This window comes from Condylostylus longicornis, unplaced genomic scaffold (genome assembly GCF_029603195.1).
Source record: "Condylostylus longicornis isolate FDR11 unplaced genomic scaffold, ASM2960319v2 ptg000114l, whole genome shotgun sequence".
NCBI lineage: Eukaryota > Metazoa > Arthropoda > Insecta > Diptera > Dolichopodidae > Condylostylus > Condylostylus longicornis.
This window is the reverse complement of record NW_026578082.1, coordinates 248,938-267,250: the sequence shown is the minus strand read 5'-3', so window position 1 is coordinate 267,250 and position 18,313 is coordinate 248,938. Positions and strand designations below refer to the sequence as shown.

At 22.3% G+C, this 18,313-nt stretch overlaps 2 protein-coding genes across 4 annotated transcripts in view; one reads left to right on the top strand and one right to left on the bottom strand.

Annotated features, from left to right (window-relative positions):
• LOC129614666 (syntaxin-4) overlaps positions 1-13,078 on the top strand; it is a 59,966-nt gene extending 46,888 nt beyond the window's left edge. For both annotated transcript variants that reach the window (XM_055529421.1, XM_055529422.1), the window contains exons 4-9: positions 11,527-11,620; positions 11,707-11,949; positions 12,346-12,419; positions 12,508-12,645; positions 12,709-12,819; positions 12,881-13,078. In XM_055529421.1, the coding sequence (XP_055385396.1) occupies positions 11,527-11,620; positions 11,707-11,949; positions 12,346-12,419; positions 12,508-12,645; positions 12,709-12,819; positions 12,881-12,949 (729 nt within the window). In that variant the 3' untranslated portion in view covers positions 12,950-13,078. The remainder of the gene's footprint in view (positions 1-11,526; positions 11,621-11,706; positions 11,950-12,345; positions 12,420-12,507; positions 12,646-12,708; positions 12,820-12,880) is intronic.
• A 1,385-nt stretch (positions 13,079-14,463) lies between these two features.
• Positions 14,464-18,313, bottom strand: part of LOC129614633 (leucine-rich repeat-containing protein 4C) — a 42,786-nt gene continuing 38,936 nt past the window's right edge. Inside the window, exons 4-8 of one of the 2 annotated variants that reach the window (XM_055529356.1) lie at positions 18,151-18,241; positions 17,815-18,006; positions 17,548-17,721; positions 17,347-17,475; positions 14,464-14,978 (exon numbers count right to left, since the gene is read on the bottom strand). In XM_055529356.1, the coding sequence (XP_055385331.1) occupies positions 14,905-14,978; positions 17,347-17,475; positions 17,548-17,721; positions 17,815-18,006; positions 18,151-18,241 (660 nt within the window). In that variant the 3' untranslated portion in view covers positions 14,464-14,904. Of the gene's footprint in view, positions 14,979-17,093; positions 17,262-17,346; positions 17,476-17,547; positions 17,722-17,814; positions 18,007-18,150; positions 18,242-18,313 lie in introns of those variants that run through there. The other variant, XM_055529357.1, reaches the window with a different exon arrangement.

Sequence of the window (18,313 nt, the reverse complement as noted above, 5' to 3'; positions counted from 1 at the left end):
AATGACGTCTTCATCGCATACAAATAAATTATTTTAATTTTATTTATGTATAGATGTGTGTATACAAAAATTTCTTGCTTATATTATATTCTGATTTGTATGTTTGGCATTTCGTATATGAGTATATCGTATATTTGAAAGCAAAAACAAAAAAATGTAGAGCGTGCGAGTGTAATGCGCTCAAAGAATCGGAAATAAATTTTTATATTTTTGAAGCCGAACAAGTTTATTTGTCTTACGGGGTTTTTTATATTTGAAAAAGCTTTTAAAAATTTTGTTTGTATATGTAATTTAAAGGATGTACAAAAACAGAATGGATTTTTTTTTGCAATTAATTAAAATTATATGCTATTTTTCATATTAAATGTAAAAATGTGCATTACAAAAATAATTAGATTGTGTTGTGTGGCGGTTTTTTTTGTTGTTTTCTAATCGAATAAACGTGTTTTTGTAACAGGAAATGCTTTTATAAAAATGCTTATTAATTCGTTTTGTTATTGAAAATTGGTGATAAAGGAGTGAAATATGAAGTTTTTCTGATCGATTCTATTGGTGTTTTCAGCTAAGCATTCTCAATAACAATTTTACTAATACATAAAATATGAGTCAGTAAAAAAAGCATTTTTTTCTTTTATACTCGTATTCACTAGTTATATCAAGTTGTTGTTAACAAATCAATCAACAGTTCCTCTTTAATAGCTTAAATTTTGTACAATATCTTATGTATTTTGTATTCAATTTTGTCTTGCGGGACAAGTTCTTGTTTAAATTTTATTTCTATGTTTTCTCAATTTCTACTCCGGCATAGTTTTTTAAATCTGATCATTTTTTGGTGTTGTACTCTCATTACTATATGATAATGCTTGTTAAATTTGTCTTATAACAAATTGCATATTAATTCGCTATGTTTAGTAGACTTGCTATGAGTCACATACGTACGAGTAGTAAAATTATAACAATTACACACTCATAATAATATTCATTTAAAAATAATAAGGGAAATTGTGTTTTGTTTAATTATTTAAAGGATATATATATGCACTTATTTTATTAACCAAAAAATTGAACACAAAATAGATTAAAATAAAATAATTAACCACATTAAGGGTGTTAAAATACCGTGTCATACTGTGCTCATTACAATGTATTTATAGTTACCAATTTTATAATTGTTATACATAACTCATATACGTTATGTATACAATGGTAATATTTGCTATTTTTATTTAAATAATTAACAATCAAATGAAAATTTAATAAAAAACTTGTTGCGTTTACAATAATACGAATTAATTTGGTTAAAAAAATTAAATTGATTTTATGTAAATTATATGAATAAGGGAAAAAAATGACACAATCGAACTCACATTTAGATTTTAGTGCAAAAAAAAAATATTTCACATTTTATTTAAATATTTTTAGAATACAATTAAAATTTATTTAATTAAATTTTAGATACTTGATTCTTTAAAGTGGGGAGATAAGTTGTAAATTATTAGGAATTCAAAAATCAATTGTTTATTTGAAATACAATGAAAGAATTAATTTATATTACATTGGAATGCATAGACTGCTAATAATTTTAATATTACTAATAATGCTAATAATTTTTCAAAAAAATTTCAAAATTAAATTAAAAGAGAAATCTACTTTTATTAAAAGCATGTTGTTCAAGCTTCCAAAAAATCTTAAAAGATATTTCAATTAAATATTTTTAAGCAACACTCTCCACTTGCACATCACATTCAAAAACGCATTCATACAAGGTATGAGTTCAATTTATTAAGAGGCATAAAATATTTGAATTAATTAGCTTATTATGTAAATGTGTGCAATCAACTATAAAATATAAAGTTACTCAACATTTTTGTCTTTCTTATTCATTCGAAAACAAAACCAGCAATTTAAAAAAAAAGTCACATTAAAAATGCAACATGTGCTTGTTGCGGCTTATATAACACAAATTTTTGAAAAAAATTTTTCATTTTATCTCATGCATCTTTAAAATGACCTCGACATTAAAATAAGTGTTAGGCAATAAAGCCGTGTATATAATATACAGATATTTTATTTAAAATCATAAACTATTTTATAAAATCTAAATAAATATAAAATTTATTATCCGCATTTTGTGTTTATTTGTTATTATAATTAAAATTTGGATATTTTTTTCGAATTTACCTATATTTTTAATCATTTTTGGTGAACTATATGCATAACTTATGATAATTTTCAAATTTAAAAAACAAAATGTCTTTGATATTGAATTTCATCAAATTTGGTGTGACAAAAAGCCTAATTTTTTTTGTGTTTTTTTGGAATTACATATGTAATCATAATTTTTGAATATTGCAATAAATAAGTTGATGAATGATGTTAATTTTTAATTCACCTACTTTAATTTTAAAAATATTCTATTGCAATTTTAATGAAATTTAATATGAGAGTTTGAGATTTTACGGGTCTTCATCCACGTCGGAGCAATTCAAATTTCAATCTTTATCTAAAATTACCAAAAAAAAAAAATGTACATTGTGACAAAAACTACGCCTACCTCATCAAATTAGTTATAAAAATTTAAATATTTTGCTAATTAAATATTTTTGGACATTTTACAACAGAGATGACCAATATAATTTCTTTACAAGAAATTTATTTTGCTGAAATCTGATTTTAATGTCAAGGTTAATTTATAGATGAAAACATAAAATTAATTTTTTTTTTTGAAAACACATACACAATTAGGCCTTGTTTTAGTATTAGATTACCACGCATGGAATTTTTAAAATTTCAAATTATGTAGTTAAACGATTTTCATTTCTAATATTTAGAATTTAAAAAAAAATTTTGATTTGCTGCTGGGCGAGAACAACCCCAATGAGCGTTGACTAAAAAATCAAAATTGTAAAATAAACTTAAAAATAACAAAGAAATCTTAGCCGAGTTAAACTGGTATAATAGATTATAATGATTATTCTTAAATTCTGTGATCTACCTAGATAAATATGCTTTACTAAAGAAAATATCTATTAAATTACAAAATGATTTTTGATCTTATTTCATCATCGATAATGGTATATTGCGTCTTTCTAATTTAAAATTATTCCTAATACCTATAATTGGTTTTCATATACTTTGATATTTGAATAAAAACATATTGGTTTTTTATGTACCAAAGCCATTCTTAAAAGTCTAGACATAAAGTGTACTTAAACGTGACTATGTATAATAGTACTGTGTATAGTGTTATACATTATAATATTGATATTATGCCCATAATATGTCAATTACACACTGTACATTTACTTAGATCTATTTTATGGTGATTTTCTTGTCCTTCCAACCATAACGATATAAAATTAAAGTCATTTACTTAAAACCGAAAAAAAAAAAATAGAAAAATATTGGTGTTGTAAACTAGGAAATGTACTTGTACACGTATAGTTATTCTAATTTTTAACATTTTTATTGTTTGAAAAATAGTTTTTTGTTTTAAAAAAAAAAAAAAGGTCTAATTCAATTGTTCTTTAATTGTTGCGTCAATGAATTATAACAATCAATTTAATAGCAATTAATAACAGTCAAATTCATTCTTCTAAACTTGAATATTTTGTTGTTTTAAAAATGAAATGCCAATATAAATGACAGAAATTTACAAGAATTTTAAAATATTAGATTTGTGCTTGATTCTCGTACAATTTTTCTAATCATGTATTCAAACAACACTTCACATACACGGTATACTTTCATAAAATGACAAAACTGGCAAAATTTATATTACTATAACCTTAACTCTAACATACAACTTAAAACGAAACCAAATTCTTATGTCCATAATATTAAAAATTCTTTAAACCATAATCAACTTAATTAAATTCTTTCAATTCAATCACATTCTTAACATTATCTAATCTAAATTTAATGACCAATTTTAAAATTTTTCTACATAAATTCTTGATCCTATTATAGAAAAACGATATAATGACTTCATTTTATAACTAACTTGTTTGTTTATATGTATGTACATATACGTTTAAACATAAAATCTTCATTTAATATCGTCTATTTGTCTCAAAAGGTGTCTTCTTTCAACCGTAAATCATCTCTATAAAATTATACTTTAATAGTACTGAAAAAACTTACATTTTGTTTTGTACTTGGTTTATAGAATTGCAAAAAAAAAAACGGAATGTAAATACTCGGATATAAGTAAGTAAAAATAATAGTAAATAAATAATAAATGGTGGGTTTTTCCCATATATTAAAATTAATTACAATGGTGATATCTAGTTGATTTTACGTTTGCAATGTTTTACGTTTACAACTATCATTAAAAATTATTTGTTAATTTTGACGTATATTTCTTTTAAATACACTTTTATTTTACTTTTGAGCTTCTAAGAAATTTTATTTTGACGAAGTTCAGGAGATCACCCTTGAAAACAAGGCACTGGCAGAGAGCGTGTTGCAGGTTCCGCACCATTCCGACTTCCCAACATACTCAGCAAACATCCGATAAGAATATGACGAGTCCCTCTACCATTTTTCCCAATAAACAGTATTCCGTCAAAATGCCAAACATAATACTGAGATACCACTAGTATCTCAGTACTTAGTAACTTATTGCCAGTAAACTTCTCGTTCTAGCCTTGCTTTCGTTTTCAATCTTTTACTTTCTTTATTTAAAATGTTCTTCAATTCAACTAAGAGGGGAATTACCGATCGGTCCATTGTCGTAATGCTTGCCTGCCCAATCTCGTCAGTTTGTTGATCGTTAAAATTTGTTGCAAAATGTGACCGTGCAATGAAAATGCAAGAACCCAGAACCCCAAAAGCCGCCCTATTTTCCACATGAATGATGAACACCTCAGCTGTCAATATTCAATCTATATTCGTTACATTTAATTTGGGGGAAGAAAAAAATAAGTTTAACCAGTTTATCAATAACTGAGAGAGAAATAAATATCAAACAACGTTATCTAGTGCAGTAAAAAATTTAAATGTAAAGAAATTTTTTTTGTAATATGTTGCATTACTTATAATTATCAGGCTGTGATCGTAGGTGATTGACAGTAATTGGCACTAAAACGAAAATTCAAACGAATTCAAATTAATTTTTGTAAAATCATTGATTTTAAATACGTAAAATTTAATAACACATTATAATGTACAGACATTCATAATACATCATTTTTGATAAAGAAATCAAAATCTATACAAAATATAACAATATAATTATTCAATAATACAATAAAATTCAATCGTATGTAATCATTGAATGTATATAAATTTTATCCTCTCGCTTATGTTCTTTAATTTTATTCATCTTAATTGCGGTCATTTACTTATTTACATTCCGGAATACACCACTTTCTTTCTTTGTATACATGTGTACATAAAAATGTGTAAAAATGTTAATGTGTACAATTTTGTCATACAATTATTATAATGGTATAATAATTACTTGTTTCGCTTTGTTTTGATTATTATAAATGAGTACAATTATACACAATTTTTATGGTAATAAAATTGTTTTATAAAGTATTAAAATGACCTGCTTTTATAACAATACATTATAAATATCAACATTACTGCTACATTCTGTTAATAAAATTTCTGTTATATTTGTCTAATATTCTGGGATATATAATAAATTTGTCGTTTCGTTTCTCTCAAAAAAGAAGAGAATTTTTGAAAACTGAATTATTCTCTGAGGAAATTTTAAACTTTACGCATGTTATCAATAAATTTTCTTTCAACTGTCAACTGAATAGTCACTATTTTACTCATAGTCATACAGCACCTGTCACTGAGTAAATATGCTTATGATGTATCAGTAATGATATTTGACTCCGTGCACAAGTGATTCCGTTAAAAAATTATTTCAATGTGGCATAATTCCTTGGAAAATCCGGCTGGAGAATATATTTTCCTAAACGACTGTAACTACTAAAATTTGTGGTATTCACATTCTCAACACACTTTAAATTGCGTTATTAAAATTAGGTTGTATTTTTTTTTTTTGCCGCTTATAGAATTGGGACATTAAATTTTTGTTTATTTTTAAATCATTTACGTTATTATTTTTAATTTTATGGCAAATTAAAGAACCAAAAATGGATGTGATAAAATAATTACCTTCAGATTGTTGACCTATAATTGATTATGGCCTATAATTGAATATAACGTTCCTTCTTTTTTGTTTAGTGTGAATGAAGAGCGTAAAGTACTTTTTCTTTAAACGTTTTGTTGACTTTTTTACAGTTACTAAACGTACATATATTTGTTTAATATCGTGAATATTTCTTTTCTTTTTTGTGAGTTATAGTTGTGATACGATATAGATCTGGAATATTAAATAATAAAAACGACAAGTGACAATGAGAATTGCTCCTTTTTTGTAATAAAGAGAATAGAGAAATTTCAAAATAAAGAGAATAGCTCATTTTAACGTGGGTTATCATAAATATAAATCACTGACATTTGGATTCAATATCATTGATCTACAATTTACTATTATTTTAATTCAATATTCACAATATAGTAAATATTGTGAAAAAAAATTTTTTAAAAGTATTTTTACAAACATGAACGTCAGACGCCTTCCTATCAAATACGTAATTGAATTCAATTACTTGTTCTCGAATTAATTATATGACAAATATGAGTTAATTGCAATCATTTAGACTAGATAATTAAATTTTTTATATATCGATTTTCCCCTCATACATTCATATGCACGTATACTTTACATTATCTTAATTGTATCATGTTATGCCTAAAGACTATTAAATTTAATTATTTTAATTAAAAATTCAATACTTTTTCAAATATACTATAACATAATTAAATGCTTTTGATATTATTTGTAATTCTAAAAATATTTTAATTTTATAAAATGCAAATATATACGAATTAATTACACTGATTTCATTATAACTATAACCAAACGATACGTGTGTAATTAAAATTAAAGTTATATTACTTTCCGATAATTATTTTTTTTTTTTTTGGAATATTTACATAAAAATAAAATTAAAAGTAAAATTTTAAATGAATTTAAATTAAAAATAAGAATTAAAATTTGTTTCTATTGTATTAAGTATTCTATTTTAATTATTAGATTAGATCGCACACGCAATTGCAAGCAAATTTATTTTATAGGAGAAAAAAGCATTAATTTTTATTCTACATTAATTTTATAATTAGAATTACATAAATAATTAATGCCATGCTTCTCCATTTTGTTATATGTATGTACATATTTTATATAATCTTTTTATTTTTTTAAATTCGAAATTATTTTCGAGTTAGCTTGCGTCGTAAGTAAGGCAAATTTGAAATTTGCTACATATCAAACCCAACAGCACTTCATATCAGAATTTATAAGACCTAAAATCATTAATCATCATTACTTTAAAATTAGAAAAACTCTAATTAATTAATTTGTATAATTAATTTGTAAACTAAAGAACGAAGATATTAAACATATACATACGTATGTACTTAATTATGCATGTACATATATCTTGCGTGTCTCTGAATTAATTATTATAATTGATTATGCTGCATCAGGGTCGCAAACTTCTAACGTTATAAGTTTAACGCAATAAAATTGACTAATTGAATAACATCAAGATTACTTACATTGATTTTATCTGCTCAATTCAGTTCAGGAAATAATCTCAAAGCGAATTTCTAATATTCAATTTTAAACGTGTGATTGAAAAGGGTGAGAAGATTATTGTTATGGAAACTGGTTAAATTTATTACAAGTTAATCATAATTTCTAATTACAATGTTATTTTGTAAACATTAAAATTCCTGTTGAAAACAATAAACATCAAAAATGACATAACTAATTTTTTCAATTTGTCATTTTAACAATTTTATTATAGGTACTTATGTTTTTTTGACATGTTCTCCAAATCGTGTTCGATTGAATGATAATTAAAAAATTTTTTTTTTTCATTTTGTTAAATAAATTAACAATATTGCTCTTTTTGTGTCGGTTTTTTTATTTTTTTCTCGTATTTATTACATTGTTATATAAGTGTACATATTTATTGTATTTGTTAATGATCTGAATTAAAGATTTTTTATCTTATTGTGTAACACTTGTATTTATTGACTTGTGTCACTCTATATTACAAATTTGAATAATATTTTCAATTATTTTGTAAGCTTTTTTTTTTTTAAATTTGGTGATTTGTAATTTTTATAGACAGATATGGGCAAGGGACCGGCCCCCTTGTTGAGTATTGTGGCAATCCATGGATCATTGCAATTCCTTTGGTACCATTACCTCTATGTTCCGTTCCCGCATATATGCAATTAGATAAAAAATCATGCGAGTTATCGGATCTGAGTTTATAATAATTGCCCTAAAATAATTGTTCGAACAAGCAAAAATATTTAGGCAAGGCTTAAAAAAGTCTGGTGGCAAAAAAAATTTAGGCAAACGCAGTCTCACCATTCAACAGTTATGTTGACAAAAGTACGAACCTGATTACGACCTATTCTCAAAACCTCAACAGTCCACAAGGAGAAGTTTCTTAAGTTTTGAGAGAAAAAACGCTGTCGCACAATGACATCCCGCCATATAGTTCCTCCCTGTGAATGTTTGACGTTCAAGCAATTAGCAAAAAAGGTATAGTCGGTCTATAGTTGGGTCGAACAAAATCAGCCTCGGAAAATTCTCATTTCAACCGTTTATCTGTTTTTTAATGTCAATTCTATGGTTGCGATCAGGAAGTCTCATACAATGTTTTATTTGATTGTTTTTCTATTTAATATTACGTCAAAATTTTTAAAATTTCTTGAATCAAATATTTGAATTTGAATAATTTGTTAATTATACATTATAGATTATTTATATAGTTTGTTGTCAAGTCTATTACTGTTTACTTAAGTGTGATCATTGTTTAATTTTTGATGCAACTAATGAGGTATAATAATGATATGCGCCACATGAATATTATCAACGCAAATGTTTAATTATTACAAAAATCCACTTACAAAAATTTTTTATGAAAATTTGAAATGAAAAATTTTAAAATAAATTTTTACTGAATTTCAACATCAAACATAATAATAATAATGACTGGCGGTGTTTGTACTTTGATTCAAAATATTTTAGTAATATTGACTGCGTTGCATTGGCATTTTCATAATGCATTTTTTAAAAGTGCAATTTGTATTCAAATATTTGTATTTGCTCATTAAAATCTAAAAATTATGTAAATTATTCATATAATATTACAATTTCTTTAAAGTAAAAGTGTTATCAATTATTTTATCATAATCGATCTGTTAATAATCATATAGAAACTTGCATAATTCATTATGAAAATTAACCAAAAAAACTGCAATATTATACCACAATTTCTTAAATTCAGTATAAAATCTTCAAAACTGTATAGATTCAATTAATAGACAAATGAAGTGATTTTGAATGAAGTCTTTGTTGAGTCCAGCGCATAATATTATTCCCAAATACTTTTAAAATATTTCAGATTGTTTTCTAAAACATAAAAAAATTAACTAAATTTTAGTAAATTTTTTTTTTTCATTTCTTTGTAATCCCCCGTCAGTTTTGTTAATCATACCATTATCATCGCATTCATATCATGTTTTTGCAATTAAATCTGTAAGTACATAAATAAGTTTAGTATTTTGAAGAAATTTTACTTAATTAAAATTTTATGCAATAATGCAAGTTGAGTGATTCCAAATAAAAATTTGAACTACTATAAATTGCTTAAAATTAATTTAATTTTAATTTTTTTTTTTTGTATTCCATTGACATAATTGAAATTCTTCAAAATCATTATTATTTTCATCGCAATATTACAGTCAACTTAAATTTTAGATAAAAACCTTAAATGAATGAAAATTTTTAATGCTGCAATTTTGTTACCTCACATAATAAGGACTTATAGAGAAAACCTTCTATCTAACATAATGAAAAATTTTACAGCTTTTTGTTATTAATAAAAAAAACTACAATACACGTAACACAATTGTATTGGGATTGTTTGAATAAGTTAAAGTACTTATTCTTTGAATTTACAATCAACATATTTGTATTGAATACTACAGGGAACTTGTACTTTCGAATTACTTCCAAATTATTTCAAAACTTTAAAATGTAGGATAGATGGTTTGCCTTACAGACCCTATCGATATAGGCAAAAATTTTTTTGAAATATTCAATTGTGTTCTTTAAATTATCGTGCACATGCACAGTAAACTACATATTAATTTTCATAAATTTTCAATAATTTAAGGAAAAATTATAAAGAATTTAGTTCGTAATACTTGCAGTGCAGATAGATGACAATTATGAATGCAGCAATAATATTCAATTATTGACATGATTAAGAAACAAAAAACAAAAACAACAATAAAAACAATAACAGCTTATTTTAAAATTCAATATTTTTGTTTACATTGTCTGTATTTAATTTACTGTTATGGTAATTATTATTATCAAACTTGTATATGTAATACGAAAGCTCGATTACATTGCAATACATTTATTGTGATAATATCAATATTTCTTATTTCTGTAGGATTGTACATATGTATATCAAAAATAATATTTTAATAATTTAAAATTACACCTTAATAATTGCGGTTACAAAAACAATGAAAATTTTTTTATTACATAAAATGAAAATTTTGAGTGCGAATTTAAAAAAAAAAGTTCAATTATGCATATCTTATGATTTTTTATTTTTTTGCTTCTTTTATAGAAATTTATAAACTAGATTTTTGAAAATTGAAGAATTTACATTGTATGACCTAAATATACTTTGAATTCACTTACAACTGACGTAATAACATTGTTTAAAATTAGTTTAATTTATAAAAAAATATTTTTTGGGTAGGTCGGGTATTATTAAAATTTTAAATTTGATATGCGGTCTGAAAGAACAATAACACAAATAATTTAAAAAAAATTGTTGTCATACTCAATTCATACTGCCGAGCGTTAAATTATATCTTATTTATGTTATGTATACATGCAATTATAAGAAGTAAACTTTCTTCCAAATTGTTATAACTTTATTTAGTCAATTTATTTTTGAACAGGTTATATCATCTAATATCACCTATAATACTTGTATATAATAAAAAAATTATTAAATTATTATGAATTTTATAATAAAATTCAAAGTTTACCTTGCATTGCAATATAAGAAGCTAAGCTAAGTATAATCATTGTGTATATAGTTTATAGTAATATACTGAAGACAAATTTTGTAATAACACTATAGCGCATTATTCACTAGCGCTCCTCGAAAAAAGTAGTTCGTCGTGTAATTGCAAAAATTATTGTTTTCTAGGTATCACTATAAACATTGACAATGACAATTTTATAACTAAGAAATGCTCTCTCTTATAATATGTTTCAAATGAAAATTGTCTATTTTCTAAAATTCTACAACAATAGAATAACATTTCAGAAAAGTTTTATAAAAAATAATTTTGATTTTTTCTTTTGTTTTCTTTCTCTTTCAGTATTCTGACATAAGACTTAAATTAAAACAACTTGAATCGAATTTAGATGAAATGATTCGAATGACACAACAAACAAATTTACCACATTTTAATGGTAAGTTTTAAATTTTTCAAAGTTTGAATATTGAATTCTCCAAAAATTGATAGTACACTATATTTTTATCATATTTTAATTTTTAGAGAATGAATTGGATACATTGAGAAATAAAAATTTAAGTTTGGGTCAAAAATTAATGACAACATTTAATACTTTAAAAATAAACTTGCCAGATGATAAGAATTTTACATTGGAATCAAGAATAAAACGTGGTTTATTTTATGGACTTCAAAAATATTATAATATAATATGGCATAAAAATGAGAATTTTTTAACAAATTATGAAACAAAATTAAAAAAACAATTATTACATAATGCAAAAATAAGTAAGTAAATATTTGATATCTTATTGATACCTTAAAAAAAATTATAATGTGGCAATACTTCATATGTTATTTCAATTGAGTTAAAATTTTAAAATTAATTTGCTGCAAGTTTACCATTAATTAATTATGAAATACTCCAAAACAATTTTATAAATCGGCTCAAATGTGACATCGGTGAAATGTGCTTACATAAAGCAAATTGTAATGGTTATTGCAGGATCTTAAAATTTTATAAAAATCCCCAAAATAAAGAAATCATTTGAAATTACGAAAATTCCTTTAAAAGTTCAAAGCGTTTCAATAACATTTACGTTTAATTTTAATATTAAAATCTTTAAAACTTGGTAAACTATTGTATAATAAAGATGACAATTTCTTTTTATAATTATTTCACAGTCAGTTGGAATATTACTGAAGAAGAAGTTGAAGATCTTTTAGCTACCAACAATACAAATATTTTCGTAGACAATGTAAGTAATTAATTTGAGAAAATTTACTCGAAAATTTATTAATTTTTCAGAATAATATTAAATTAAAAAATATTGTATAATTTATTAGATTCTATTAGATACTGAAAATGAAAGAAGAAAACTTAAAGATTTAATGGATAGGCATTCAGAATTAATAAAACTTGAAAAATCAATACAAGATGTTCATGCACTTTTTATAAGAATACAAAATTTAGTTGCAGAGCAAGTAAGTCACAAAAAAATTATAAAACTTTTTATTATATTTTTATTAATTATAAAATATTTGCAGAGTGATTTAATTAATGTGATAGAACGTAATGCAACACAAGCAAGTGAAGATGTTAAAAGTGGTGAGGAAAAATTAGATGATGCTCGACAAATTCAAAGAAAAGTTGTTAAAGTAAATTATTTCATTTTTCTAATTTTAATTAAAAATTAATTAATTATTGCGATTATTTTAGAAAAAAATCTGGTTATACGCTTTCGGTGTCGTTTTATTAATTATTGTACTACTATTTATATTTTTATAGAAATAAAAAAATTTTTATTAATTATAAATTTCGATAAACAATTTAATTCCGATAATCGGCTATTTAGAACAAATTTTTATACTAAATTCAATTAATGCCAAAATGTTTATTTTAAAAATTAAGTTATTAAATTTATTTTTGTTGTAATATATGTATGTATAATGTTTTTATACCTTTACTTACTGTAAGCTTACCATAATTTAGACTTAATTAATATCTACTACTTATTCGAAATTATAATAAAATTTTTATAAATAAAATATTTTTCTAAAAAACAAAAACGAAAGATTTAATAAAATTTCTAATAAAAAAAAAAATTAAATGTGTTGTTATAGCGTTATTTTTTAGGCTGTTTTTTTATAAATAATAAGTCTTATTGTTCCCGGGCATTATCAACAATTTAATACAGAAGGTGAAGTATAACATCTTATGGCGAGTTTGAAGTGAATAATAATATTACAAGTGGAAAATAAAAGAGCAATATATTGAGATTGAAAATCGAAAAATTTGACATAAATTTTATTATTACGAAATATTTTAAAGCAATTCAGAAATTAAGGCAAAAAGATTGCTAAAATTAATAAGTGATATATAATCTACAAAATTGTTATACATATTTTATATTAGGACTAAATAGGTAAATTGAAGATATTTTAATTGAATTTTATTGATTTTTATTGAAGTTTTTTAAGATTCCTAATAATTATGTAAAATTAAATTACAGAGAATGATTATAATATTTCGGTTTTATAGGATTGAACTTAAGCTGGAAATTGTAATTAAACATGTAAGACAATAATTTAAATATTAGAAAAACATATAATTTGTTATGCCGGAATTTACCAAAATCTATACTATTGTACTTGGAATCCATAGCCCTTTAATGTTCATTGTGGTTTAAAAAATAAGGCATTATTTATATTAAGATAAAAACTGCAATATATATATAATTTTCTACTGCATAATTATTATTAAATCAAGATGGCAACTTAAAAATAAAAGTGTTATACGAGTACAAGGCATGTTACGAGTCAAAACTTTAGAACCATTCATTTTTGAATGCTATAATTTTACTATTTAAATTAAAAATTGAAAAATTTTTTTTAAAAATGAAAAACTTTTATATAATTTTTAAAATATAATATTTAATTTTGTTTTTCTTTGTTTTTAATATATAATGTGTATATAGATAATACAATCATTTAAAATTATTTACAAATTTTAATTTAATATTTACATTACTTCTTTTTCATTAATTACTAAAATAATACGCGAATTTTATGATTTTCTTACAATTGTAAATTACAATCTATCCTATAAATTAACATTAATATAACGCAATTAACATTTATTATATTATTTAATTTTTAATTTATTTTAACTATATTTTCTTTAAATTTTTGTTTTATTATAATAATAATTAGTATATAGTATTTTTATTGATTATTTAGTAAAACAATCAATAAGAATTCAAAATATAAAGCGATAACATTATTTTTGTGTTTTATAATTAATTTCAAACATCAATATTAGCATAAATTATTTTTATTAAATTTTAATAAATTTTAATAAATTTTTTCTATATTAAATTTTTTTTTAAACTATTTTTGTAAATTTATACATTAAAATTTTTATATTAATTGACACAAAACAAATTTGTTTTTATTATTTATTCATAAATTTAATTTTTAAAAAATTTTCATAATTATTTTAACAATATCTTAATATTTCTTGTTTTCAGTTTCATTTTAAATTTAATTATTTTTTATAATTTACAATTGCATTAATATTTCCCACATAGAAGCAAAAGTTCACAATGCACACATGTTTTTCAGCATAATTTTTTAAGGGAAAAAAATAAATTAAAATTAAATTTAATTTGAAAATATTTGAAAAAATAAAATTGATTTTATTTAACATTTATTTTGGATAATTTAAAAAAACAGGTTTTCGTTTTATGATTGATCTACATTACACATTAATGTGTAAGACGAACCAAGTATACTGTTCCCACTAGAATTTAGTCCACCTATATATTAATTTTAAAATATTTATAAAAAAGAGAAAACAATTTAATAAATTTTTATATTAGAATAGTTTTCATATATAAAGACAAAAATTATTGAATCAAAAGAAAATTAATGAAAATATTAAAGAATCCCAAAAATTTTTTAAATATTTTGTTAAAATGTTATAAACACAAAAAAAAAGTAATTAATTAAAAGTAAATTTTTTTTTATACTAGGTGTATAGTATAAAGTGGCAAATAATTTCAGGATGGATTTTTCAATCAATTTCTTTCAAAAAAATGTGTAGGTAGGGGATGCAGGTATATTTGTTTTCAAGATACAGCCTGTTTATAAAACATAACATACACTTAATATTCTTAATTTAGCATTTGTAATATTTTCGTCATTTTACTAACAAAACTATGAGAAATCGAATAACAACTCAAAAATTCAAAAAAAAAGAAATCAAAATTCTGACTTTAATGAGCTTTGCCTTGAAAACTTTGACTCAAATCAAATTAATTGTTAGACGGTAAATAAAGAGCAATTAATTATAATTTAAAACAAGCCCTTGGTTGTTATTTTATGTCACATGGTTCCGAAATTAAAAGCATTTATTTTTATTGCAGAATAAATCTGGTACAATTTTCTGTTCAACAATATTTGCGTCAACTCCTCCAATACCCGTACAATACATTTTCTTAGAATTTGATCAAAAAAAAATCATCCCTGATATTACTTGTCACCTTATGCGAAACTCTGTATAATTCAATGTATAATACCAATTTAATTATTGCTTTATAATTTAGACCATATTGTTTGGATCAAATTAATTAACTAATATTCTAATTAAATTAATTAACTAATATTCTAATTAAACATAACTTTATACAATTACATAACATTATTTTTCTTTAAATAACACCAATTTCTAATAAAATTTAATTCGGATTTTAATTAACATTTCTTATATATAAATATGTTCTTAAATAAATTATTTATTTTTAATAATTAATTTGTAATAATGAAACCAATTTTATAATAATTAAAAATAATTTAATGTTTTTGTAAAATATTTGTACTAAAAAAAAAATTATTTGGCATTATTATTTACAATTAATATTTGAATACTTGTGTATATTTTCTTAATTTTTTTTTAATAATTGCGTTTAAAGAAATAATAAATTTCAATTATAATTAAAATACAAACAAAATAGAATTTATTTTTATATTATTTAATTTTTATATACTTATATAATAATATTCAGACTTTATGATTTTTTTTTTTTAATTTTTTTTTAACATTAATTTAGCGATTTAAATTAAAATTAAATATATGCAAAAGCCAAATAGGAGAAAAAAATTATTGTCAGTTTAGCAAAAATTTTTAAAAAATTTACAAAATTTTAAATTTTTTGAATAATTTGACTAAATTATACATACATAAAAATTATAAATTAGAATTGAAAAAAACAAATAAATTGTACTAAATTTATTTTAGAAAATTTTGTAAAGAAAGAATTTATTTTTAGTTTTATTTAATTATAAATGTAATCTTATATTATATAATAATTTTTATATAAAATTAGAAATATTACAACCAATAAGTAATTTTGTGTATACATAGAATATTATTTTCATCAATAAATCAGAGAACCATATGGCAATATTGTGAAAATAAAAATGAGAAAAATGCTTTTAAATTTATTTAAGAGATCTTAAGCAACTACAAAACATATACAATTGTTTTGCATTTATTGGGAGAATAATTATTTGTAGCAGGTTGTGTCAGTAATAGTTTGTGTACCAAAAAAAATTTATAATTTTCAACTCATATTAAGGCAGTAATCAAAAGTGAAATTAATACTAATTTAAAAATGGAATAAGTAAATCGAAAAAGTAGGTACTTTTAATAATAAATTTTAATAATAATTTTCCAAAATCAACAAAATTTATTCTCTGCTTTCTGATTTTAACTTTTTGATTAATTACAATGCTTCGAAAATTAAAAAAAAAAATTCAGTAGTACTTTTAAAACGTACATGATTCTGAATTGTAGAACAGTTTTCAAGCATATAAATATAATTTTTTAAAAATTTAATATAAGTGACTATCTAATTAAATTACAGAATTTGCAATAATAATTGAGGTTATATTATACATAATATTAGAGGTGTTACAATAACCTCATAAATAATTTCGTTCTCTATATTTATGATAATTTTTTATTGATGAAATATATTCTATATACTATTACATAATATACGAATAAAAAAATTCTTATAATCTTATAATTTAATTGACTATTTTGTATTAGAATATAATTGACAAAAAAAAAAAAAAAATAAACATAAATTTAAATTATCATTAAATATTATTCATAATTACTATCGTCTTTGGTTCTTGTTAATAATTCATCATCAGTTCTATTATGATATCGGCCTACACGACTTAAATTTTGTCTAGGTTTCGGTTTTTTATATTTTTTTCGTATCGATTTAATACAACAGTATAAACCTAAAAATAATTTTTTTATATTAAATTTGGAAATTAAAATTAAAATAACATAATATATAAAGGATAACTTACATGTTAATAATATTAATATTGCAGCAATACCAGCTCCAATTAACCAATAAATATTTTTTGGTGTTATAACAAGAAATGCTTTTTGTATGGAATTACATGTTTTAAATTCTTCTGACATTATTGTATAATTTGTTAAATTAGGACATAATTCTGGATCTATATTATTTTTATTATCTGCAAGAGAGAGAGAGAGAGAGAGAGAGAGAGAATATATTACGCTTTCCAATTTTCTAAATTATATTTGAAGAAAAAAAAAATTTGCCTTACCATTTTTATCACAGTTAAAATTATAATTTGTTTTAACACCTAAAAAATTTAAATATTGATTTGATGAATGGCAGGCACAAAATGGCATATTTGTTTCATATAAATCAATACTCTTCAAATGGCACATTGTTCCTAATGTCGTTACTGAAAATAAATCCAATGGATTTTTTGATGCATTTAAATGCCATAAATCTGCAATAAAAAAAAGCATATATTCATATTAAATTTAATAACTGTGGTTATCCAGTTATATATAATAATAACTGTTATATATAATAATCCAGTTATATATAATAATAAGTGAAAAAATGCATCATTAATTATGGTTTTACTTACGTGGTAAAATACCTAAATCAGGTATATCACGAAGTTCACAATCAGCTATATTTAAATATTCCAATGGTGCAGCTATTGGTGTACTTAATTCCTATATACATTAATTAAAATAAAAAAAAAACAAACGATTTAATAATATTAAAAACGAAAATAAAATACTAAA